This window comes from Planococcus citri, chromosome 3 (genome assembly GCF_950023065.1).
Source record: "Planococcus citri chromosome 3, ihPlaCitr1.1, whole genome shotgun sequence".
NCBI lineage: Eukaryota > Metazoa > Arthropoda > Insecta > Hemiptera > Pseudococcidae > Planococcus > Planococcus citri.
The window spans coordinates 81373370-81397754 of record NC_088679.1 but is presented as its reverse complement, the minus strand read 5'-3'; the positions used below and the strand labels follow the sequence as shown (position 1 = coordinate 81397754).

Below are 24385 nucleotides of genomic sequence, written 5' to 3'. Positions count from 1 at the left end.
CCTTTAATTAGGTCAAGAATAAGCCACGACTCAATTTTTAGCTATCCGAATTTTTCACGCCTTCTGGAGAAATTGAAAATTATGCTAGAGGTCTTAGAATGGCTCAGAATTATGTAACCTCATTCCCGGGTGGGGGGCGGAAGGGTTGGTTTGACATATACGCCATTTGTTTAAAGCAGTGATGGCTCAAATTTGTATTATTTCCAATCGATTTTTTTTTCTTTTTGTTGTTTCCTGACTCCGGGATATTTCAAAAATTTCAATTTTTCATTGTACCTTCGAAGGTTTTTTGGTGAAAAGAGTTGAAATTTTGAAAAATTACGTCATAGTATTAACTGATTAGACACCAAAAATAAGATTTAAACAAATTGAGATTTTTGTAATGAAAACTAGCTCCTCTGTAAACCTGAAGGGAATTCAGAGACGTGCCGAATGGGAGGGTGAGTGGGAGCTGTCTCACCCCCCCAAACAGATAAGCATTGGAAAAAGCTGAGAATTTTTCAGGTAATTCGGGTGAGTTGGAAAAAATTGGTTAAAAGTTATGTAAGCTGGGAAAATCATAGAATTACCAAAAACTACGAGTTCTTACTTCATGAATTATAAATTTTCAAAAGCTTTCTCTTTCGCTCCGCTCGTATGCAGATCATTTTCCTTTTCCTTTCTGTGACCAAAGTTAAAGAGTAGAAAAATTGACTTTTCTAAAATAATGTGGTTTTACTTAAAATTTTTCAACAAAGGTCTCTTCAATGCATTGCAGTCAAACTGTCAAAAAATACCCTATTTTTCACCAAAAATTCGGAAACAATTTCATGTCCCGAAAAAATGAACAGCGGATTTTCGATAGGTTTTGCCCTCACCTCGTTCAGACTTTGTTCATATTTTTAAAAATATTACAATTTCCTGACAAACAAAAAATTCTAAAGCCATAAAAACCAACTTTTCGCATCATCTTTCAAGAATGATAGATCATTTTCCTGTTCTGTTCTGTGTCAAAAATCAGTGGGTGAAAAAATAAACTTCTCACATTGAAAAATGTTTTACTTTTGAAAAATTATCAATTTTCGATTGCTTTTGCCCTTGCTTCACTTGGGCATAAGAATAAGCCACAGCTCAATTTTTAGAAATTCAAATTATTTTTCTCGATTTCTGGAGAAATTTTAAAATTCCGGAGAAATCGAAAATAACGCTGGAGACTACGGGATGGCGAGAGATGTTAAAATTGAGTTTGGAGGAATTGATATTACCTAGTTTCGGAACTGATTTTCGTAATTTATGCTGAAGAAGTAGGCATTTGAAAAGAAAAACATAAAACACCGAAGATGGTCAATTTTGAATTTTTAAAAATTCACCAAAAATGTAGAAGTCGGTTTGGACAACTGAAGTTTTGTTTACTGAGGGGAGAGGGTTAAGACGACTTTTCTTAAAATCTTGGTCCCAAAAAAATCGGAGGCAGGCACCTCATCAAGTTTCCATGCCATGCTCATGTGAAATGTGCCGCAGAGTGAGGATTTGTTGAAATTTTTTGGTATAGCTGGAACAGTTGGATTGAGGTCTACATTTTAGTATGTTCGATTTTCTCTCAGATTCAAATTTTCTAACTGACTAAAACTGAATTTCGTCACCCTAATAAGTACTTAAAATAGCTAACATACTTAATTAATTTTCACAGCTTGTCTGATTGTTTGCACTTTTAGAATACTAAAAATTCGAAATTTTTGAGACGGAACTAAAAATCTCCCCTTGGCTCGGATTTTTACAGGGTACTTTTGGGATTATACATACTAAGGAAGTATTTGAGAGCTAAAAAAATTTCGCTCATCTCTCTTTTCTCACCCTCATGCAGAAAAATTTTATTTTTTACATAAGACTTTCTATTTATCAGCACGTTGGCCAAAAGATTTGGATTTCCTTTGGTGTGTGGACTGAGGGCCAATCCATGGAATTTTTTTCAATTTTTTTCAGCACTGTATTTCAGCAAAAAAAAAAGAAAGAAAAGAAAACCTTTACGGTGTTATTAGTCCGAACTTTAAGAGAGAGTGTACATAGGCTAGCTTTTTCCTCTAAAATGTCGAACTAACAAGAGAACCTCCCACATGATAATCATCGGTTGGAACAAAATTTGAACTGATGGAAAGAGGACCTTAAAAAACCATCATCCCCAATTTTCAGCTGCTCAAGTTGATTTTTCGATTTTTGGGGAGCATTTGACGTTTTGTGTACACAGGTAAAGCTATATCTATTCAACAAAGAAAATCTGAAAAAATTACAAATATCCATCTCTCTAGCTTATCAATTTCCACTGTTTAAATTCTTGCCAAAGGCAGTCTTCTAGATCACCTGTCAAAATTTCAAGTGCTAAAATGTCCTTTTTGAATTTTAATGAATTTTTAAAAAATTAAATGTACACCAAAAATGCAAGTAAAAATCAAAATTTTACCAAATTGTCCTAGAAAGCTGAAATTTGGAATATGCACTATTTTCGATCTGCCAAATCGATTGGAAACTGTTTCAAACTGTTTTGAGTGGTTCTGGAGCCTCCAGTAGTTTTTTGAAACTTGAAATTCCCAAAAAATTTCATCAAATGGAGACAAACTAATCTTAATGCGCTACGAAGTTGACTGCTAGCGGATTTCAAGTCGTTTTGGAGCCTCCAGTGACTTTTTGAAACTTGAAATTTCGACAAAATTCCATCAAATGGAGATGGAAAGCCGAAATTTATTCCGCGCTCCCATTTTAACACCCTCTGAGATGACTTCAGTTGGGTTCAAGTCATTTTGGACCCTACAGCGATCTTTTGAAAACTATTGGAATCTCCAGAAGATTTTTGGAATTTGAAATTTTCACAACATGTTATCATATGGAGTTGGAAAGCCAAAATTTATTTTGCAAACCAATTTAAATACTATAAAAAGTCGACTGCAGGTGGTTTCAAGTGATTTTGAAGCTTCCAGCTCTTTTTAGAAATTTCAATATTCCAAAAAATGCCATAAAACCTGTTCAAATAATCTTAAATACACGTGCTCGAAATTGGTGCTGGTTAATGACCTACACGAGCGATAAAGTATTAACCAGTTATTGTCTTAAAGTCGGTGTATTTTTTTTGTGCATCGATTTCATACTAATCACGCTTCCACCTCCGTTTGAAATAAAAAGATGAAATTCGGTTCCCACCTTACTTTTGACATTATTTCGAAGTGGATTGCAGGCAGTTTCAATCCATTTTGAAGCTTCCTGTGCCTTTTTGATAACTTCAGTTTTTTTTTTAAATTTTTTTTTAATGCCACAAAATCTGTCCAAATTAATTTTAGTACGTAGGTACTGTGCAAAGTGAATTTGATGAAATTATCTGGAAAATGCAAGTTTCAAAAACCTACTGAAGGTTCCAGTAATTTTCAAAAAGTCGCTGGAGGCTCCAAAACGACTTGAAATCTACCTGCAATCGACTTCATAGGGTATTAAAATTAGTTTGCTGAGTAAATTTCGGTTTTCCATCTCCATTTTGATGGAGTTATGTCAAAATTTCAAGTTTCAAAAATCTGCTGGAAACTCCAGTAGTTTTTAAAAAGTCGCTGGAGGCTCCAATGACTTGAACCCATCTGATGTCGTCTTCAGAGGGTGTTAAAATTAGAGCGCAGCGTGAATTTCGGCTTTCCATCTCCATTTTATGAAACTTTGTCGAAATTTCAAGTTTCAAAAGGTAGCTGGAGGCTCCAAAACGACTTGAAATCTACCTACAATCGACTTCATAATGTATTGAAATTAGTTTGCAGACTGAATTTTAGCTTTCCATTTCCATTTGATGAAATTTTGTCGAAATTTCAAATATCTAAAAGTCGCTGGAGGCTTTTAAACGACTTGGAATCTACCTGCAATCGACTTCATAGCGTATTGAAGTTAGTTTGCACAGTAAATTTCGGCGTTCTATCTCCATTTATTTGATGAAATTTTATGGAATGACAAGTTTGGTCCCCTATCAAGGGAGAGGTACTTATCCTAACTAGCACAAAAATTTTCGAACCAGACACAGGAAATTCAATACAGAACCACAAAACATATCATCAGTCAAAATTTCTTTCGTTTTTATGAATTTTTAAAAATTCAATGTGAGCCAAAAAACGCAAAAAAGTCTAAATTTTAACAAATTTGCCTAAAAAATTGAAATTTAATTTATATGTAGGACGCTATTTTCGACTTTCCGAACTGATTTGTAATGGTTTCGAATCATTCTGGAGCCTCCGCCGGATTTTCTGATTCTCCAGTTATCAAAAAGACGCGGTCTGGTAAACAAAGTGTAAATAAAATTCAGTGACTATAAACTCGTGCTTACATTATTTGTGACCTTCTTGATCAATTTAGGCACACGTTTTTAAAATAACATGTGCCGGATCAAATCCAAAATTTTCTCCGTTAAGTATAGGTACCTAGATATTTTTTTAAAAAATCCGCTTTTGTTGGTTCTCCAATCCCTCGATTTTAATATGTTTGTATTTATTTTCTACTCAACAGAAAAGAACTTCATTACCTGCCTTAAATAACCCCAAAAGTAGTTGTATCTCCATACACCAGAGACATTTCAAATTTTTCAGACGACGTGATAAAACAAATTTTTTTTATGTAAATAAGAAAAATTTTTGAAGTCCGAGCCAAGGACCGTCCGGAATTGTCACGAGTTTGTAAAAGCACGTGATGATGTAAGTAAAATAACGCGGCAACGTTGCAGGGACTCGGACAGTCGGCATGATATCCTCAAGGGCCTCGTAGCGTCGGTAGTGTATACTAGGTCTCGAAACGTAGGTAAAAAATAAGATATACATCATTTAAAAAAAAAATTAATTTTCCTTTCCCCTCAATAGCCACCAACATAACCCCCTACTAATACATCACAAATCAGCTTACAATTTATTTCTATATATATTTCTAAGCCCGGGCCTCGGGTCGTCAGTGACATATACCGGGCCTCGCAACGCTAGTAGGTTCCATATAGATATATAAACCTTATATAAGGAAACCTGAAATTTTGGGAATGAGCCTATCGTGATCCCAGACCCTCGAAACGCAAAGAAAAGTCACTCCCCGACCCAACTTCCACTATCGCAACAAATACAATACTCCACTTTTCTCCGAAAAGTCGGTAAAATGAACGAATTTTTATTTTTTTGTTATGAGTGTAATTTTTAACATTTTTTTTCATGAAATACGTCAGAAACAGGTCAAAATAAGACAACTGAATAAATTTGAACTTTTTTTGATGTTTGAAATCGAAAATTGAATTTTTTTCGAATTTTAAGTTTTTGTGAGGAGTTCATTTCATCGAGTGAAAGAGTTTTTTTAACTTTTTCAACAGATACGTACAAATAGAGGTCAAATGGGTCAACTTCACCTATCAAAACTTCTTTTCATGTTTTAAATCAAAAAATCGCATTTTTTCGCAAAATTTAAATTTTTTTAAATCGACTTTGCAACATGTTACCATCTCAATTTTTTGATATGTTTTTCAGCATAAAAAGTTGACCATAATTTATATTTTTTTCAGAATTTTTGAGAGTCGGAACGATATAAAAACTACGTTTCAAAACTTTTTGAGCTAATTTTTTGTACGAAAAAAGTGGCAACACTGATTTTTATGATATCACCAAAAAGCCTTTCAAAACCCCTAACTATGGGAAAAAGTTCCATTTTGGTAGGTACCTATCGCGGTTATCGAGTAACCCACTGTTGAAATGGATAATATTTTAGGTTCACTGAAAACTTTGACACCCCCTGGCTGCCTTTAAAAATGAGCTAGAGGGCTGCGATTTGCGCCATTGGTCATCCCTTCGAAAGGTCTTTCCACAGGAAAAATTTCAAAAAAATCGCCGAACCCTCCTACCACTTCTTGGTCCAATTGACGTGGAATGACCCTCCTATTGTCATATGCCGGACTAATTGGAAACAAATTATACCAAACTTCATATCAAAAAAAAATAGGACAGGTTCTAGATTTACGTACCTTTTCTTCAGGTTCAACGCTAAAAGAAATATTTCGGATTGCTGGCTGTGATGTAATATTGTACCGGAAGCTGACATCATCAAAAATAATTTTTCCTCTCGAGGGCCAATCATCCGGAACTTTATCCTCTGCAATTAAAATGGTATAAGAAATTGGTATTACTTATCACGGAATTGAATAACTGTAACTGGAATCGTGAGCCATGTCTTATAAATTGGCAGGTGGGTACAAAGGGGTGATGAAAAACATGTATTTTAAAATACCTACTAAGTATTTCTAAAAAAAATAAAATATAATAAACTTGGGTGGATACCTCGGTATCCGCTATTTGGCTTCTTTTTCCTTTTTTTTTTTTTGCACGAATGATAATTGATTAATGCACTCACTACTACTTAATTATGCTACGTTTACCATACCTACCTATGGGTTGCTTCTCTGATTCTAGAGCCGAATATCGCAGTAATCGATCAACGGAAGTTACTTGATTTGAAACCTCTGCGGACAGTTTCATAGCCCATTGAACGAAGCCCAGCAAAATAGTCAACTGAGCCAGAGCTAATCCGACCTGACTTCCGGTTACTATGTAGGAACATATAGAAATTGAATTTTAGGCTGAATGTGTATTAGGTAGGTAACTTGAATGGGAACTTTCAGCGACTGACGAACTTACAATTCAAGAAAAAACTTCCGGACACGATTATGGCCAAATAAACAAAACAGATCACTTCCAAGCAGTATGCGTAACCTAAAGCTGTCATGCAGTACAAATACCACGCCGACGAGTATACATCCTAGAAAAAATGGCGATTTTTATTCTTTTTGTTGAAAAGTCATCAAAAATCCAAGTGGCTGAGTATATCTAGGTAGGTGATTGGCATACCTGTTGTCGATCGAATTCGCGAATCAATTTATCACTAATGGAACAAGCGCGAATCACAGGTAATCCTTGCAGTGTACTGTGTACTTGAACGAATACTGGGCTCTTAGCTAGAAAATTCGAATGGAAAAATTTAAAATGAAAATTCGCCGTAAGTTGAGTTAACGTGAAACTAAATTATTAGGTACATATATCGGCCAGTTTATAAGGTTATTGATGCTCACCGATACTCTCCAATCTTTTCAGATTAACGGATACTCGAAGGTAATAATTGCGGACGACGAACAGTAAGACAAATATGATGGCAGCTGGAACGATGTACGCGACGCTGATCGAAGCAGAAACAACGAGTGCAGCCAAAACTTGCATTAATGACTAAGTAGATACAATACAAGATGGAAGGGTTACTTATACAGCGAAACCAAGCCATAATGCATTAAACGTTTATTACGAACGAGTAGGCACAGTACGCTCGGTGGAAAATACGAGGACATGTAGGTATATGCTCGTTAATGGCGCGAAATTTTCAACGTCAACTTACAGCTGAGGCTTCCAGCAAAAATGGAATTAGTATTTCGTCCACGGCTCCCATATCTTTTGAAAATCTGTTCAATATTCTGCCTGAAATTTCAGATCAACAAATTTTCCAAAATTAGGTCTATTGACATCTCGACGAGAAGACGGATTCCGGAGAGAAAATCAAAAACCAAACAAACCTGATGGATTATTATGGAAGAATGACGAATTAGTATGAACGACCGAGTAAAAAGCGTCTTTGTGGATTTTTTTCGAGCATCTTTGTCCGTAATACGCGAATGTGTAGTTACGCAATGAAGCAGCCACCAGCACGCCTAATACAATGGTGGTGTATCCGGCGATGAAATATTTCTGCATAGACATTTCCAAGCCGAAATAGAACCATTTCTTGTCCACATTGATGTCCCTGGTTTCAGCAGACGTCCTGCACAATATACACCAGCGTGGTAAATAAATCTGTTACCTATACTCCTGCCCGGCACAACTTCTTACATTCATTCGTAAGACTTTCTTGGGTGGGCGCAGCAGGTAGGAATAAAATGTTCCTATAGGTGTTCGGAGAACTTCTACATTACTTTAGAAAATTCAAACTAACCAGTACGCTAGCCATATGTCGCAACTTGACGCCAATGATTGAGTCAGCACGAATAAACAAGAAATCATAATCAGTCCGCCGACTCCGGTGCCTCGTTTCAAAAATCGCAATAACGCGAAGGCATCCGCCGTTTCATTGTCTTCTTTTTCTAATTCATTGCCACGGCTGCGATCCTGAATTCCTCCGTCGCCAGCTGCAGTCAGCTTGGATTCTTCATACTCTTTACGAATCATAGATTTGTCCTCATCCTGTACAAAAAAAATGAACTTATTAATGCTTAACAGAACAGTAGAGTGCCAGAGAAATCTAAAATACACTAGTACCCATTCAAGTTCCAACAGAGTTCATTTTTAGATTTTTGGTAATGTTTTGTTTTTAAAAGATTTAAGAAATTTATTTGAAAAAAAAAATTAAATTATTGAAAAAACGGGTTTTAAATTTTTTTCATAATACATAAAACTTTTTGAGAAGAGGGAACTAACATGAATATGTAATTCCTTCAATTCAACTCCCACCCATCCATCGACTAATGGCAAGGCAGCTGGCTTGGATGGCATACACAGTGAGCAGATCAAGAGAATTGGGCCAATGGGTGTTGAGTGGTTGACTGACCTCTTCAACAATGTGGCGAAGACTACAAGGATGCCAAAGCTCTGGCAGAAGTCAAAGGTAGTAGCAATTCTTAAACCTGGAAAAGACCCTGATGATAGAAAAAGCTACAGACCCATCTCACTCCTGTGCCATTGCTATAAGCTGTTTGAGGAACTACTTCTCAATAGAGTGCAGGACACAATTGATGACAGGCTTATGCTGTACAAGCCAGGCCATCAACCTCATACAACACATTGAAGATGGGTTTGAGAAGAAAAAAATCACAGGTGCAGTGTTTGTTGATCCAACTGCTAGATATAACTGTGAACCACCACCTACTGTGCAAGAAAGTATATGAAGTCACCCAGGATCACAACTTCACCACCATTTATTAAATCTATGCTCAGCAACAGGATGTTCTATGTAATAACCCACTTGGGAAAGTCCAGTAGATGGAGAAGGCAAAAAAATGGACTGCCACAGGGGAGTGTTCTTGCCCCAATCCTATTCAATATATCCACAAATGAACAGACACTTCCTATATGCAGATGACCTAGCAGCAACAGCTCAGGGGGACACACACATAGAGGTACAAGAAATGTTGCAGGAAACCCTGAACAGACTACAGACCTACTATGTGGATAATGCCCTCAGACCAAATCCATCAAAAACTCAAGTGTGTAGCTTCCACCTGAAGAATGCAAAGGCAAAATGCACATTTAAGTTGGTGTGAGGAGCAGGGTTGCGGAACGATAAAACAAAACGGTATTGGTACCGTGGTACCTGGTACGTGGTATTGGTATTTCAAATGTGGTGGCTAAAACGGTATTGGTTTTTCGGTTTTCATCAATTTCTACCTCAAAATTTCGGTTTTCGGTATCGGTTTTTCCAATTTTTGTGAATTTTATTTCGGTTTTCGGTTTCGGTATTGGTATCTTATCACCCAAAAATCAAGCTAATTACAGAACACTTTGGCTTAAAATTCAGAAATTGAGAGAGTAGTAGTATAAAAGTTGAAATGAGAATGAAATTAGAGGAAAATCAACAAAGAAAAGCGATCATTGAAATGAATAAACTCATTTTGTTTGATGTTGGAATTGTTTCATTTGCAGAAATATGCAAAAATGAGTACCAAAATACAGATTTTAAAATAATTTCGGTATTGGTTTTCGGTATTTTGTACCGATTTTGAAATTATATTAGTATTTTCTAATTGGTTTTTCGGTATCGGTATCGTTCCGCAACCCTGGTGAGGAGGAGTGCAGCTGGAGAACTGTGAAAATCACAAGTACCTAGGAATCACGCTAGATCAAACCCTCACATATAAGAGACACTATGAGAACACAAGTCCCTCGGTGGCGTAGTAGGTAGAGCCGTGGACCTCTGTTCACGAGGTACCCAGTTCAAACCCATCTACAGAGGCAAGCTTGTGCGTGTAATTAAAAAATCTTTGGTGCAATTCAGGGATGGAAGAGCCGGGAGCGAGCTGGAGCCAGAGTCTGAAAGAGCCGGATTTTTTGAGGAGCTAGAGCCAGAGCCAAGAGCCAAGTAAATGAAAGTGCAGAAAAACATTAGGAGCACTCTTACAAAAGAGCTCCTTATTCTACTCAAGAGAGCGATCACCATCAGGAGTGTTTAATCTGGAAAGAGCTAGAGCCGAGTGAGAGCCCACAAAATTTTTCAGGCTCTTTGGCTCCCTAAAAATAGAAAAAAAGTGAAAAAATGCGCACAATTTTATCAAAAATTCAATTTTCAACTCACATTTGTGAAGAAAATAAAGAATTTCTACCTTTGTTTTTTCATTGATAAATTAAATGAAAATAAATGCAGTATATTTTCATTTTTTTCATCGTTTTTCACGAATTTTAAACTCAAATTTAAAGAGCCAAGAGCCAGAGCTGGAGCTGGAGCTGGAGCCGAGAAATTGGAAGAGGGAGCCGAGAGTCAAAGAGCGGAGTCAGAAAGAATTGAGGAGCGAGCAAGGAGCCAAGGAGCTCATATGTAAAGACAAAGAGCCAAGAGCCAAGAGCGAGCCAGAGCTAAAACTTGTGGGGAGCTGAGCCAGAGCCAAGAGTGGGAGCCCTGAACTCAAGGCTCTTCCATCCCTGGTGCAATTATCAACATTACACGCCAAGTACCATGGGACTACCAGTTTAGCCGAGCTTAACAGATAATGCACGCCATCTGTTAGCAGAATCAAAAAGCTGAAACTGGTTCGAGCATCTATAGAGGTCAACACTGAGGAGCTCAGGGTCTCTAAACTACCCGGCTAGCTCCAAGGTGCCTGTGTAGATGTCACTAGAAAGCAACGGGAAACTACTAGTGGAAGCTCGAAACAACGTCGATTCCCTAGAATAATCACAGTGGCAATAGGCATACGCCTCACCCTGTTAGGGTACCATAAAAATGCGATTTCCAATGTCCTGTAAAGGATAAGGAACCACGACAACGACAATGAGAACACAAAAATGAAAGTAGAAGCAAGGAACAACCTACTGCGGAAACTGGTATCAACTAGATGGGGAGCAAATCCAAAGACACTGAGGACAACAGCCATGGCACTGTGCTACTCTACTGCAGAGTATGGATGTGCCACCTGGGGGTGATCAGCACATGTTAAGAAGATTGACGTTGCTCTCAACAACACTATGAGAATTTTGTTTGGCTGCCTAAGACCAACCAGTGTTAAGCACCTGCCAAGTGCCAAGAATATCCGGCATTGCACCCCCTGGGATAAGATGGTGTGTGGTGGCGGATGTAGAGAGACAAAAAAAGAACAAGACCCCCACCATGTTATGTTCAACCAGAAGGAGGTGACCCCAAGGCTGAAGTCCAGGAGGAGTTTCATGAAGGAGACCCATGTGATGAAAGCGGATCCAGTGGAGGAGAGAGAGAAAAGATGGTCGGATCTGGAAAAGGCCACATGTAATGAGAACTTGGCAAATGGACACGAACTGCCATATGTAGAGTGGCTCACACTGAACTGGATCCGAGCTGGATGTGCCCAGACAGCAGTAAACCTTTCTAGATGGGGCATTCAGGATGATGTGAAGTGCCTGGACTGCGGACAAAGACAGACTGACGACCACCTCCTTGTATGTGGCACAGGCACTGCATACACTAGAGAGGAGCTGTGGGGAGAAGTGAACAATCGCACAGAAGGCCTGGTGCACAGATGGAAGGGGAGAATTTAAAGACATCCGAATGTCCCAGATACGAGAAGAAGAAGAATAAAACAACTTTTAGAACGTTCTAGAGCTTCCAAAAATTTTTTAAATTTCTCCAACCAAAGTTATTGATACCAAAGTTTATTTTTGGCACTTCTCCGCAGCAATTGAAATTTCTGGAGAAAATTGAAAAATTCCCAGAGGCTCTAAAATGTTTCAAAACTAGGTAGTACCTAATTGATTGATGCGTGGGGAGTTGAATTAAAGAAATTTGATCGCATTGGTTCATTTTACTCAAACAAATTTAAACTTCATGAAAAAATTAATGCAGTTTTTTAAAGTTATTTTTTCATTTTTGAAAGTTCACCAAAAATCCATAAAATAAACTTTAGCACATGAAAATTGGGTCGATGAAATTTTGAGACATGCGAAATTTCCGATATAGGTACCCTGGTTTCGTTCAATTCGCAGAGAGTGCGTTGAAAAAGTTCCCTTGTGAGACATGAAAAAAAAGCTCAAGTTTTTGCACAACAAGGCAACAAATGTGTAAATAGATACGAACATTTTTACCAATGTGCTCGAATTCACAGCTTTCGGTATCGAAATCCGTTTTCTTAAAAGTGTCCGCGTACGTCGAATCTGATTCTACCAATTGATGAAATGTCCCTTGATATTTTATTTTGCCCTGCGAAATTAATCAATGTTTAATGTTAACGAATGAAGATCTAATATAATATAACGTTATCGATTCGATGTCGAAATAATCAAATAAGTTCATTACCTAATACCTACCTCATTTAATAATACAACGTAGTCGGATTGCATTAAAAATTGCAATTGATGCGAAACCAAAATACGAGTTTTATCTTTCAACAAATCTGAAACATATTGAAGACAGAATTTCAAGCGGAAGTTAGGCAAAATATTTAACACGAACTACTACAGTACGGTCACATAATCTGTATGTGTGTAGGCACTACCGGAGATTTTTTCGTACCAGTACTTAATTAATTTTTCAGGAACATATTTTTGAGGGAACAGGATACAGTAAGGTTATTGAAGGAAATACAAAATATTTAGATTTTCAAGTTGAAACGTTCCTACAAGGATAATTTTTTTCTAAATAGGAAGGATGAATTTTTAGCAGGTCGTTTTAAAGTTTGAACTCAACTTTTGTTGGACTCTCTTCTTCTCAGTCGACTTTCTAATGAAAAAAAAAAGTACCTATACAAATGTATACCTCTAATAATCCCAAATAAGTAATAACTAGATATTGAATACCTACTGTGGAGTTGTATTACCGACCTAAAATGCACTGCTGAAATATTTGTTTGCTAACACGAGCGTCTACCGCCGACAAAGGATCGTCTAATAAATAAATATCAGCTTTTCTGTACACTGCTCTGTAAAATGCATCCGTACATTAATTTTCATTTTACAAAACTACATTAAAAGTTACATATACGATTATTCGAGTTTACCTAGCTAACGCAACTCTGGCTTTTTGACCTCCGGATAACGTAATTCCTCTTTCTCCAATCAGCGTTAAATCTGCATCGGGAAATGAGGCAAAATCATGTTTCAAAGCGCAAGCCTCGATTACCTTTTCGTATCTTTCAGCATCGTATTCTTCGGAAAAAATGATATTCTTTCTTATAGTACCGGCGAATATCCACGGTATTTGACTGTAGTAGGATATAGATCCGTTTAGTTTCAAATTTCCCTCGTTGATAGGTAATTCTCCCAAAATAACATTTAGTAGAGAGGACTGAGAAAAGAAAACGAACAAGAGGTCACACTATTGAAAACAGACAAACGAAAAACAAAACTGCAATTTTGAGTGTGTCTGAACGTATAGTAGTACCTTTCCTGAGCCCACTTTTCCAATAACAGCAGTTAGCTTTTTCGTTTCAATCTTTAAGGTAATACTTTTCAAAGTATCTTGACTCGAATCTATACACCAACTACATCTCACGTCGTGGAATTCGATTGCGTTCTCGTCATCGTGGCTTATTTTCGAAAATGGCTTCTTAAATTCGTTCAATTCTAAAAAGTTCTAAAAAAACCACACACACACAAAATAGATAAGTATGCGAGTGCGTAAGCTGAAATTATATCTGGCGAAGTGCAATCACACGTCGCAATATTTATGACGATCGTTTCAGCTAATTTTTGTAATATAAAATTTTGAAATTCCATTTTTCAATGGTTCTATATTGTATAATGCAAAAATAATTAAGTTTCGCTCACCTGAATTCGTTTCATCGACACCAAACATTCAGAACATTCGCCAAATGAACGAAAGAACATGCCGCTCATTACTTTTGCTATAATACTGCAGTACCCCAACACGACGAAAACCTAAATTTCAATGAAAATTAATCAAGATATGGCTATTAGGATGGGTTACCTACGAGAAAAAAAGAGTCGGTGGATTTTGACCAAATTCAGCAGACACCTTCATTTTGAGTTGAAAATTACCCACGAAAAGTTTTAGTCTCCAAGGTGCTCTTGGAGGGGAAATATGGGTCCTCAAAGAGAAAAATTTTTGAAAAAATTACAGTTTGTTTGTTAATTAGTTTTGGGAAAAATGGACCAATCTCAAATGAAAGTATTTTGAGATTCCAAGTCGTTTCACAACATTGAGAAAAATAGCCCAAAACTTATAATTTTTTCAATTTTTTGAGGTTGACAATAATGATTAAAAATTTGGTTGCGTTCCGAAATACATGGGTGCCCAAAAGTCAGTTTACGCCATCAAAAATCACATATATATAATTCAAGAACTAAACATCCTAAAGAAAAACTAATGACATTGATATGATAGGAAATTTTATCCTCTACAATTTTCTTCTCCGCCATTTTTCTCTAGGATGCACCGTTCGCTGGGAAAATAAACTTTTATGTCAAAAAACAAAAAAATGAAAAAAATTGGGGAAAAAATTTAAAATTATTTCAGCAGTCAATTTCAGCTATTTTTGACATTATTCCCATAATTTGATGAAATATAAAATGATCTTTTCAAAAAAACACGTCAAAATTTTTTTTTTACAAAAACGTCGTACCCTAGAGGGAGGGGGTGCTACCAAAATCAAATTTTGTAAAAATGAAAAAAAAATCGAGTGATATGTCAAAATGTAGGTTTTTTGGGTCGAAACACGAATCTGAGGTCCTTTTTGGCCCTCAAACCCCTTGGGGAGGTGCTTATCAAAATCAAATTTTGCAAAAATGAAAAAAAATCGAGTGATATGTCAAAATGTAGGTTTTTTGGGTTGAGAAACACAAATCTGAGGTTCTTTTTTTCCCTCAGACCCTTCGGGGGCCATTGAGGACAAAATCGAGTGTTTATAGGTTTTTTGGGTTGAGAAACACGAATATGATGTACTTTTTTTCCTCAGTACTCTTGAGGGCCCTGGGGAGGGGCTACCGAAATCAAATTTTGTAAAAATAAAAAAAAACGAGTACCGTAAACTGGGGTAACATTGAAGGATTTTTCAGAATTTTTCATGTTTAGAGGTATGAATGGCGGAGGTAGGGGAAATGTGTGTAGTGCTTTTGATAAAGCTATGTCAGCACTACGTTTTGGCGGTTATAGAAGTTGCCTACCTTTTTCCTGTCAGGCGCAAAAGCCAGAAGAAGTGCCCTTCAAAGTTACCCAGCGTTTGGGGTAACTTTGAAGGCACCTTGAAATGTGCTTCGCTCAAGGTCAAAAATTATCAAAACCATGAATATTCACTTCTTGGTCACTTTATACGCGTCAAGCACCTACAAAATGATCCATATTCACAATTGAACTTATAAAAGAGTGCTAGAAATTGATAATTTGAAATTTTTCAAGTTTTCAGGAGTTTTTCATGCAATTTGGCCAATTTGACCGAATTCCATGATTTTTCGATGATTTTAGGGCTGTTTTTCAAGTTTTCACATCATTTTTAACAAGTTTTCAAGCATTTTCGTGCATTTTTGGCCAATTTTACTGAAATTTCATGATTTTTTCATAGCCTTCAAAGTTACCCCAGTTTGAATATTATTTTTTTACTCCTCAGGGAAGAACTTTGGCACATGAACAAATGCATTAATTTGTAGTCAGGAGGTGTACCAACACATCTATAATGTCACTTGACTCATTATTTGAAAATTCAAAATTTCAGACACCAAGCTTTTCACATTAATCGAAATCAATTAAAACACCACTTTTTTTCACTTGCTTTTTTATTGGTGTTGGAATCACTAGTTGAAAATGATAAAACAGGAAAAATAACTGCCAAAGTGTACTCTATCCATTCCCAGTGTCAGAATTGCTCCATTCTTCATAGTTCCACCGTAATGGAGCATAATGTGATGAAAACCCGCACCCTTCAATGTTACCCCGCGATTTCAATGTTACCCCAGTTTACGGTAATACGTCAAAATGTAGGTTTTTTTGGCTTGAGAAACACGAAGTTGAAGTCTTTTTTTCACTCAGCCTATATGAGGAGGTGGTACGTGAAATAAAATTTTGAAAAAATCACAAAAATTCGAGTAGTGTATCAAAATCCAGGTTTTTTTGGTTGGGGGGTTTTATTTGACAGTTTTTCAATCATTCGACTCGATATCGTTGGTTATTTTATATCATAAACTAGAAAAATCGCGCCTAGTCGCAAAGTAACTAACCACACCCAAATTCTACACTTTCAAACACACATTTTCACGCAATCGCGGTTTTGAAGCGATGAGTTGAATAAAAGAACTTATGCCTTATTCACTTACAATTACTTCGCGTTGATGTAGTTAGAATGTAGTCCCGTTTGAGACGAGATATCTCAAGAATGGTAGCACCTCCCCAACGGCCCCCGAGGGATCTAAGGGGGGAAAAGACCTCAGATTCGTGTTTCTCGATCCAAAAAACCGATATTTTGACATATCACTAGATTTTTTTCATTTTTACAAAATTTTATTTTGGTAGCACCTCCCCAAGGGGGTTGAGTGCCAAAAAGGACCTCAGATTCGTGTTTCTCGACCCGAAAAACCTACATTTTGACATATCACTCGATTTTTTTTTCATTTTTACAAAATTTGATTTTGGTAGCACCCCCCCCCCCCCCCCCAGGGCCCCAGGGTACGGCGTTTTTGTAAAAAAACAATTTTTTGACGTGTTTTTTTGAAAAGATCATTTATATTTCATCAAATTATGGGAATCATGTCAAAAATAGCTGAAATTGACTGCTGAAATAATTTTAAATTTTTTCCCCAATTTTTTTCATTTTTTTTTTTTTTTTTTGAATTCACGTTTTTTGACATAAAGGTTGATTTTCCTGGCGAACGGTGCATCCTAGAGAAAAATGACACTGATGAAAATTGTAGAGGATAAAATTTCCTATCAGATCAATGTCATTAGTTTTTCTTTAGGAGATTTAGTTTTTAGTCCAGGAGAATTAGCATTCCATAGGGAAAAGTTTGGTAGCAAGCTGAATTTTGGTATACGGGGGTTTTTTGATACGCTGAACACGAATTTTGAGTGTCCGGGTGAATCCGGTGTACGCTTCCCCCTTTTTTGTGGACACTAAGCCCCCCAAATTCGGTTTTTGGCGTATCACTCCGAAAATGTGCATTTTTATGCAAAAATGCTTTTATCAATTTTGTTCTGCTCTGAATTCCGCGTCGAATGAGGGGTCAGCAAAGTTTCCACCCCCCCCCCCTTGGGGCTGGAAACTTTGCTGACCCCTCATTCGACGCGGAATTCAGAGCAGAACAAAATTGATACAAGCATTTTTGCATAAAAATGCACATTTTCGGAGTGATACGCCAAAAACCGAATTTGGGGGGCTTAGTGTCCACAAAAAAGGGGGAAGCGTACACCGGATTCACCCGGACACCCAAAATTCGTGTTCAGCGTATCAAAAAACCCCCATATACCAAAATTCAGCTTGTTATCAAACTTTTCCCTATGACCCTAGTTTTTCAGCTAATTCTCCTGGACTATTTTGAATTATATGTGACTTTTGATGGTATAAACTGACTTTTGTGCACCCCTGTATTTCCTCAGGAATGACATTCAATATTTGGACATAATTAATGCGAAATATTTACGAAGCAAAAATATTTTCAAAACATGATTCTCTGCAGAAAATTCTACAGTCGAACACTTGCACAATAATAATTTTTTATAACTTCCTAATTTCGCTAAAAAAAAAAAAAATGTACTCAGTTGATAAAATTTGGTCTAAAAATGATGTATTTTCAGAAGCTCCAATGTCAGAAATCGAAAAATCAATTTAAGCAAGTGATATTATTTAATAAAGAAGATTTTCAGAACACCCTCACCCTCCTGCCTTCGTTGTTTTCTACGCCATATATTTTTTTAATTTACTCGTCAAGTGTTTATTAATATTATGTATGCTCACCACTTCAGGAAGAATTTTTCCTCCCTTCAAACTGTACACGACTACTATCGCATAGAGTGAAAATTTTGAAACGACTACGTTGATTGCAATTCGCAGACCCCTTAAATAAAGCGCGTTCTTGATCAACTTCATTTCTACTCTGAGGAAAAAATACAATGTTAGTACCTATGAGATTCGCATTGCACACAATCAATTATATGCACCTCATCACCTTACTCTGTACATTAATCATAGGTAAGTCTATAAACTCTAGATCTAGAATAACTCAAGTTTTATGCTACATACGTCGTCTCACCTGCGTTTGTACATTAACAATTTTTCATACGGTTTTTCCCAAGCGTACATTTTGATAATTTGTATACCGCAGATGATTTCATCCATCATTCGAATTCGCTCGTCCGAAGCGTTGGCAATCTTCGCTCGGAAACTCGCCATGGTCTTTGAAATGAATACTGAAAATCAAACGCATTTACTCGTATTACTTAGTACCTAGGTAGGTGAAATTTTGACTTCAAACTCGATAAATGGATGAATTGTTACTTTGAGCTGGGGTCGGTAAAAAGACCGAGACAAGGCAGACGATGGTGGCGAGCAGGCTCACTTTACTACAAATAATGGTGGAAATTATCAGCGTGGAAATTAATCCGGAATAAGCGTAATTGCAGTACATGATTATGTCATCGAATCTTGCCAAATCGTTAGACATCAGATTAAGTATACGTCCAGTCGAGGCATCTCCTTCGTCGTTGTTACCCAATCGTAAGCACTACGCCATGAACAGATTTCCAAAACAAAGTAAGTACACTGTACAGATAGCTGGGTATCTCGTAAAAAGAACTGCGGATAAGTGATAACTTACTTTTCTAAACATGAGCGAAGTAAGAGAAATTTTAATTTTACATCCCATATGGTAACTTTTAGCTAGAAAATGATTCGTTAGCAAATTATTCAGACCGTACGACAAGACCAACGTTATGCCCATAATTTTCAGTTGATGGAACAGAGCGCGGTCGTTTTTCGCATCCCTCAAATAAACGAGAAAGTATCCGAGGAAAATTTGCCGAGAAATTCTATCGGAAAATAAACGTGCACAGTATGAACGGATCGGCGTAATTAGATTAAGTAGGTAGGTGGCTCCAGTTGTCGCCTGTCGCCGGTACCCACTTAATATTTTCGTTTCCTTTTCCAACCTATTTAATATGATTGTTACGTACGAGATAAAAAATTCATTGAAAGAATGCAACAACGCTATTTGAATGAATTCTTTCCAGAACACGCGGACGACGGTTTTCAAAAGGCTGGCTTTCCTTTGGCCAATTTTACTATCCTCTAATTCTTTTAGCCACGCTCTGAAAATATAGAATACGACGATGCGAATACGTAAACAGTAATTAGATATTAATCGTGTTTTTCTTCGCAAGAAGGTATTTCAATTTTTCATTGCCATTGCGGCGTGCTTTGCCATAAGTATGGTGATCGACCATAAGTAGGTAAATCCAGTTTATAACAACGAAAAATTAAAATTTTACGATTTTTTTTCGGACACGATAGCTAAGTATAATAAATGCATGAAGGTATAGGAAGTAAGTGACGAAATAGCGGAGTGTAATATTTATTATTTTACTTTTCTAATTTGTCACCAAGCTTCCCGGAACAATCTTGTGGCAAGGGCGATGGTATATCTTCGATCTCGTAAACTTTCTTATGACCATTTCTGATCACTGAAAACGTCCACCTGCGGTTAAAAAGTTGTTATTAGTAATGCCAAAGCTTTCTAGTTGCCTATAAAATATTTTCAAAGGGGTCACAATGTCGATGAAAAAAATCATGTTATAGTCGAGGGGCCCGTATAAGGACCCATTTACACCCCCTGCCAAATCCCCCGGGACAACTTTTTTCTTGAAGGGGAAGTCCTAAGGAACATTTCTAGCCCTTGTCCTCAAAAAGAAACTTGGCCTTACTCACAAAATGGCGGCCATTTTGATTGACTGGCGAGCCGAAATCGCAGATTTTGCGTTCCAACGTAAGACTTGCACGAAATTTTTTTAAACTCGAAATTCCCACAAAATTCTATCAAATGGAGATGAAAAGTGGAAATTTACTCTTCACTCCAATTTTAGCGCTCTCTGAAGACGACTTCAGGTGGGTTCAAGCCATTTTGGCGCCTCCAGCGATTTTTTGAAAATTCCTGGAGTCTCCAGCAGATTTTTAAAACTTTGAAATTTCATCAAATGGAGTTGGAAAGCCGAAATTTATTATGCATTCCAATTTCAACACCTATCCATTCTTAAGACAATGTTCCTATTCCAGTTCGAAACATATTTTTGTGCATCGATTTCATACTTACCCATTTGAAAATTTAAAAACTTCACCCTTTCGCCTCTGTTTGAGGTAGAAGGATCAAATCAAATCAAATTTATTATTGTAAGGTACCGCAAGCGGCATTTACATGGTCATTTACATCAATAGAGCCTACAGAGCAACTTTACAATGATTAACAATACAATAAAATGAAATGAATGATAGGCCTATAAAACAAAACAAAACAAATCAAAATGAAATGAAATAATAGATAAAGTAATAAATATAAAAAATAAAATAATTCAATAGAGGGTTATAGTTTGCCCAGGAACTCATCTACACAATAAAATGCCTCCTTAATTAGCCATTTTTGAAGGAATTTTTTAAATAACTTAGTATTATGAACATCTCTGATTTGAGGAGGGAGACTATTAAAGATTTTGACTGCCATAGTATCTATTCCTTCCCTGTTGACTTTAGTCCTCATCTGATCTGCAAATATTGAGTTTATCCCTCGGGTATTATAGTTATGGGTCAGTACTAAAGGCTGAATAATATTCTTTTTTATCATTATTGATACCTGCAGTATATATAGGGATGGTGTTGTAATAATTTTTTCATCAATGAAGGTTTGTTTACAGGATTGGGTGGGGGCTAAGTTGAACATTGTCCTAATTATTCTCTTTTGGATAAGGAATATCCTTATTCAGTTGACATCCTATTTTTGGAATTATTCTGAAGTGGATTGTGCGAAGTTTCAATCCATTTTGGAACAACCTACGCCTTTTTGGAAACTTCGGTTTTTTAAATTATGCCTCAAAATCTGTCCGAATTAGCTCTAGCACATACTGTGCAGAGTGAATTTTAGCTTTCCAACTCCATCTGATGAAATTTTGTTAAAATTTCAAGTTTTAAAAATCTGCTGGACACTCCAGGAATTTTCAAAAAGTCACTGGAGGCTCCAAAATGGCTTGAACCCAACTGAAGTCGTCTTCAGAGAGTGCTAAAATTGGAGTGCAGAGTACATTTCCACTTTCCATCTCCATTTGATGAAATTTTGTGAAAATTTCAAGTTTCAGAAATGTATCTACATGGAGGTTCCAGTAATTTTCAAAAAGTCGATGGAGACACCAAAACGACTCAAAATTCACCTTGAAGTCGACTTACAAGAGAACCTCTTGGAGTGTCACACTCCGATTTAAACGGGACCGCGATTTTTGGAGAGGCCATAGTCTAAAACCCCCAAAACCAAATTTTCTGCTGCCCAAGTTCATTTATCGATTTTTGGCGAATTTTCGAAATTCAAAATTGACAGTTTTTGGCGATTATTGCTTTTTTAAAAAAAAGTACCGTACATGATCAATAAAAATGAAGAGTGATATTCCAAAACTCGCTTTGTCCATTTTCACAACTTTTCAGGAAAGAGGAAAAACAGTTTCCCTTTAAACGGGTAAATTGTCTTTTTAGGCGAGTTTAGCAATTTATTTTGGGTGGATTTATGATGTAGGAGTGTAGGTATACACTTCATCCACTAAATACTGCTGAAAAAAATGTCAATAAAAATGGACAAAGCGCGTTTTGGAACATTATTTTTTTTTAAATTTTTAGTGAATTGGCTATTTAGGTGAGTTTAACACCTCATTTTGGTAGGTTGATGATGTAGGAATGTGAGTTAATACTTCATCTACCAGGTACCGCTGAAAACTCAACTTCGATAAAAATGGACAAAGCGAGTTTTGGAATATCACTCTTCAAATAGAAAAAATAAGTCCCAAAACTAATAATAATTACCCAAATCCAAATTTCACCATTTCCAGCCATTCTGGAGCCTCCAGCGCGATTTTCCAATTTCTCCAGAATTTTGAATTTGCTCCAGAAGGCGTAAATATGAAGTTGGGCAGCAAAAAATCGAGTTGTATATTACACTCGACCTGTTTAACGAGTTTATCCACATTTGGGCCGATTTTGAGAGTGACACCTCAAAAGTGGTTTTTTGACCAGCTCTTTTCAAAATCAAAAATATCAAAAGTTTCCCGTTGGTGTGGAAATTTTCGAAATTCACGCAAATCGCTGTCTTTTGTCCAAAACTAACCCCCCCAAATCCAAATTTCACAATATCCAGCCATTCTGGAGACTCCAGGGCGATTTTTCAATTTCTCCAGAATTTTGAATTTGCTCCAGAAGGCGTGAATATGCAGTTGGGCAGCTAAAAATCGAGTTGTGTATTATACTCGACCTGTTTAACGAGTTTATCCACATTTGAGCCGTTTTTTGGAAGTGACACCTCAAGTGTGGTTTTTTGACCAGCTTTTTTCAAAATTAAAAAATCCAAAAAATCAAAAGATAACCTTTTGTGAGGAAATTTTTGAAATTTGCGCGAATCGCTGTATTTCTTTAAGAACTAACCCCCGGAGTGCAAAAATTCTACCATTTCCAGCCGTTTATGAGCGAGAGTGACACCTAAAAAAAACCACTCTTCAGGTGTCACTCTCAAAATCGGCTCAAATGTGGATAAACTCGTTGAACAGGTCGAGTGTAATATACAACACGATTTTTAGCTGCCCAACTTCATATTCACGCCTTCTGGAGCAAATTCAAAATATCATGGAGAAATTGAAAAATCGCCCTGGAGGCTCCAGAATGGCTGGAAATGGTGAAATTTGGATTTGGGTAATTAATATTAGTTTTGGGACTTATTTTGGCCATTTTTATTGATCAAGTACGTACTTTTTAAAAAAAAATCATAAATTGCCAAAAACAGTCAATTTTGAATTTTCAAAAATTAGCCAAAAATCGAAAAATGAACTTGGGCAGCTGAAAATTTGGTTTTGGAGGTTTTAGACTATGTTCTTTCCAAAAATCGCGGTCCCGTTCAAATCGGAGTGTGACACCTCAAGAGGTTCCCTTGTTAGTAGCGTATTGAAACTAGCTTGCAAAATGAATTTCGTCTTTTCAACTACATTTGATAACATTTTGTGGGAATTTCAAGTTTCAAAAATCTGCTGGAGGCTCTGGAACTACTCTAAACGGCGTGAAACAGTTTCCAATCGATTTGGCAGGTCGAAATCAGGGTATACATATTTCAAATATCATCTTTCTAGGTCAATTTTGGTAAGATTTTGATTTTTCCCTCATTTTTGGCCAAAATTTGATTTTTAAAAATTCACCAAAAATCGAAAATAGCACTTTAGTAGTTGAAATTTAGTTAGATGATAAATGTTTGCCTGCTCTTTCGATCTACCTTTGTAAGGGTTAAAACATTTCGTGCAAGTCTACGTTGGAACGCAAAATCTGCGATTTCGGCTGGCCAGTCAATCAAAATCACTGCCATTTTGTGAGTAAGGCCAAGTTTTTTTTTGAGGACAAGGGCTAGAAATGTTCCTTATTAGTTCCCCCTTTAAGAAAAAAGTTGTCCCGGAGGATCGGCAGGGGGTGCAATTGATCCTTACACGCCCCCCTCCCCGACTATTAGTATTTTGATCTCAACTAATTATCAAATATTGGGGCGAGGGGAGGGGAGGATAGGAGGTTCGATTTTCTAAAAATTCTTCTTCTTTCCTCGCTCTTCAAGTTGAACAATTGCGGAAATGGGAAAAATGAACGAAAATAGGTACCGACTTATTTCTTTGCTGTGATTTTTTTTTGTTGCCAATGTAGCGCGCGCGTGTCTATCAGCGAGCTTTTTATCATTCGTGTATGGTCGTACGAACAACATACGATGCGTAATTAAAGATAACGGTATGATAAGTAGGTATAGGTAGGTAGTACAAGTACATACAAGCTCTCATTACTTTTGATAATAGTTGGTAAATATTAATCAGTCGTTTAAATAAAGCGTTCCGCGAATTGTTGATCAATTTTAGTACCTAATTTTACAAAATATGCGTGAGTATTTCAATCTGTGCGTACGCGTGTTCTTTATGGGTTTATACCTATCATAACAAA

The 24385-nt window shown here is 36.7% G+C and overlaps 1 protein-coding gene across 3 annotated transcripts in view; it reads right to left on the bottom strand.

Annotated features, from left to right (window-relative positions):
• LOC135839749 (ATP-binding cassette sub-family C member 4-like) overlaps nucleotides 1–24385 on the bottom strand; it is a 41230-nt gene that overhangs the window by 15926 nt on the left and 919 nt on the right. For 2 of the 3 annotated variants that reach the window (XM_065355924.1, XM_065355923.1), the window contains 20 exons: nucleotides 19764–19874; nucleotides 19354–19488; nucleotides 18999–19209; nucleotides 18680–18905; nucleotides 18435–18591; nucleotides 18140–18278; nucleotides 14007–14117; nucleotides 13621–13812; nucleotides 13238–13524; nucleotides 13062–13159; nucleotides 12549–12634; nucleotides 12319–12441; nucleotides 7999–8246; nucleotides 7583–7827; nucleotides 7408–7487; nucleotides 7091–7241; nucleotides 6870–6976; nucleotides 6660–6780; nucleotides 6410–6568; nucleotides 5990–6117 (listed from right to left, as the gene is read on the bottom strand). In XM_065355924.1, coding sequence (XP_065211996.1) covers nucleotides 5990–6117; nucleotides 6410–6568; nucleotides 6660–6780; nucleotides 6870–6976; nucleotides 7091–7241; nucleotides 7408–7487; nucleotides 7583–7827; nucleotides 7999–8246; nucleotides 12319–12441; nucleotides 12549–12634; nucleotides 13062–13159; nucleotides 13238–13524; nucleotides 13621–13812; nucleotides 14007–14117; nucleotides 18140–18278; nucleotides 18435–18591; nucleotides 18680–18905; nucleotides 18999–19209; nucleotides 19354–19488; nucleotides 19764–19874 — 3115 coding nt within the window. Of the gene's footprint in view, nucleotides 1–5989; nucleotides 6118–6409; nucleotides 6569–6659; nucleotides 6781–6869; nucleotides 6977–7090; nucleotides 7242–7407; nucleotides 7488–7582; nucleotides 7828–7998; nucleotides 8247–12318; nucleotides 12442–12548; nucleotides 12635–13061; nucleotides 13160–13237; nucleotides 13525–13620; nucleotides 13813–14006; nucleotides 14118–18139; nucleotides 18279–18434; nucleotides 18592–18679; nucleotides 18906–18998; nucleotides 19210–19353; nucleotides 19489–19763; nucleotides 19875–24385 lie in introns of those variants that run through there. The other variant, XM_065355925.1, reaches the window with a different exon arrangement.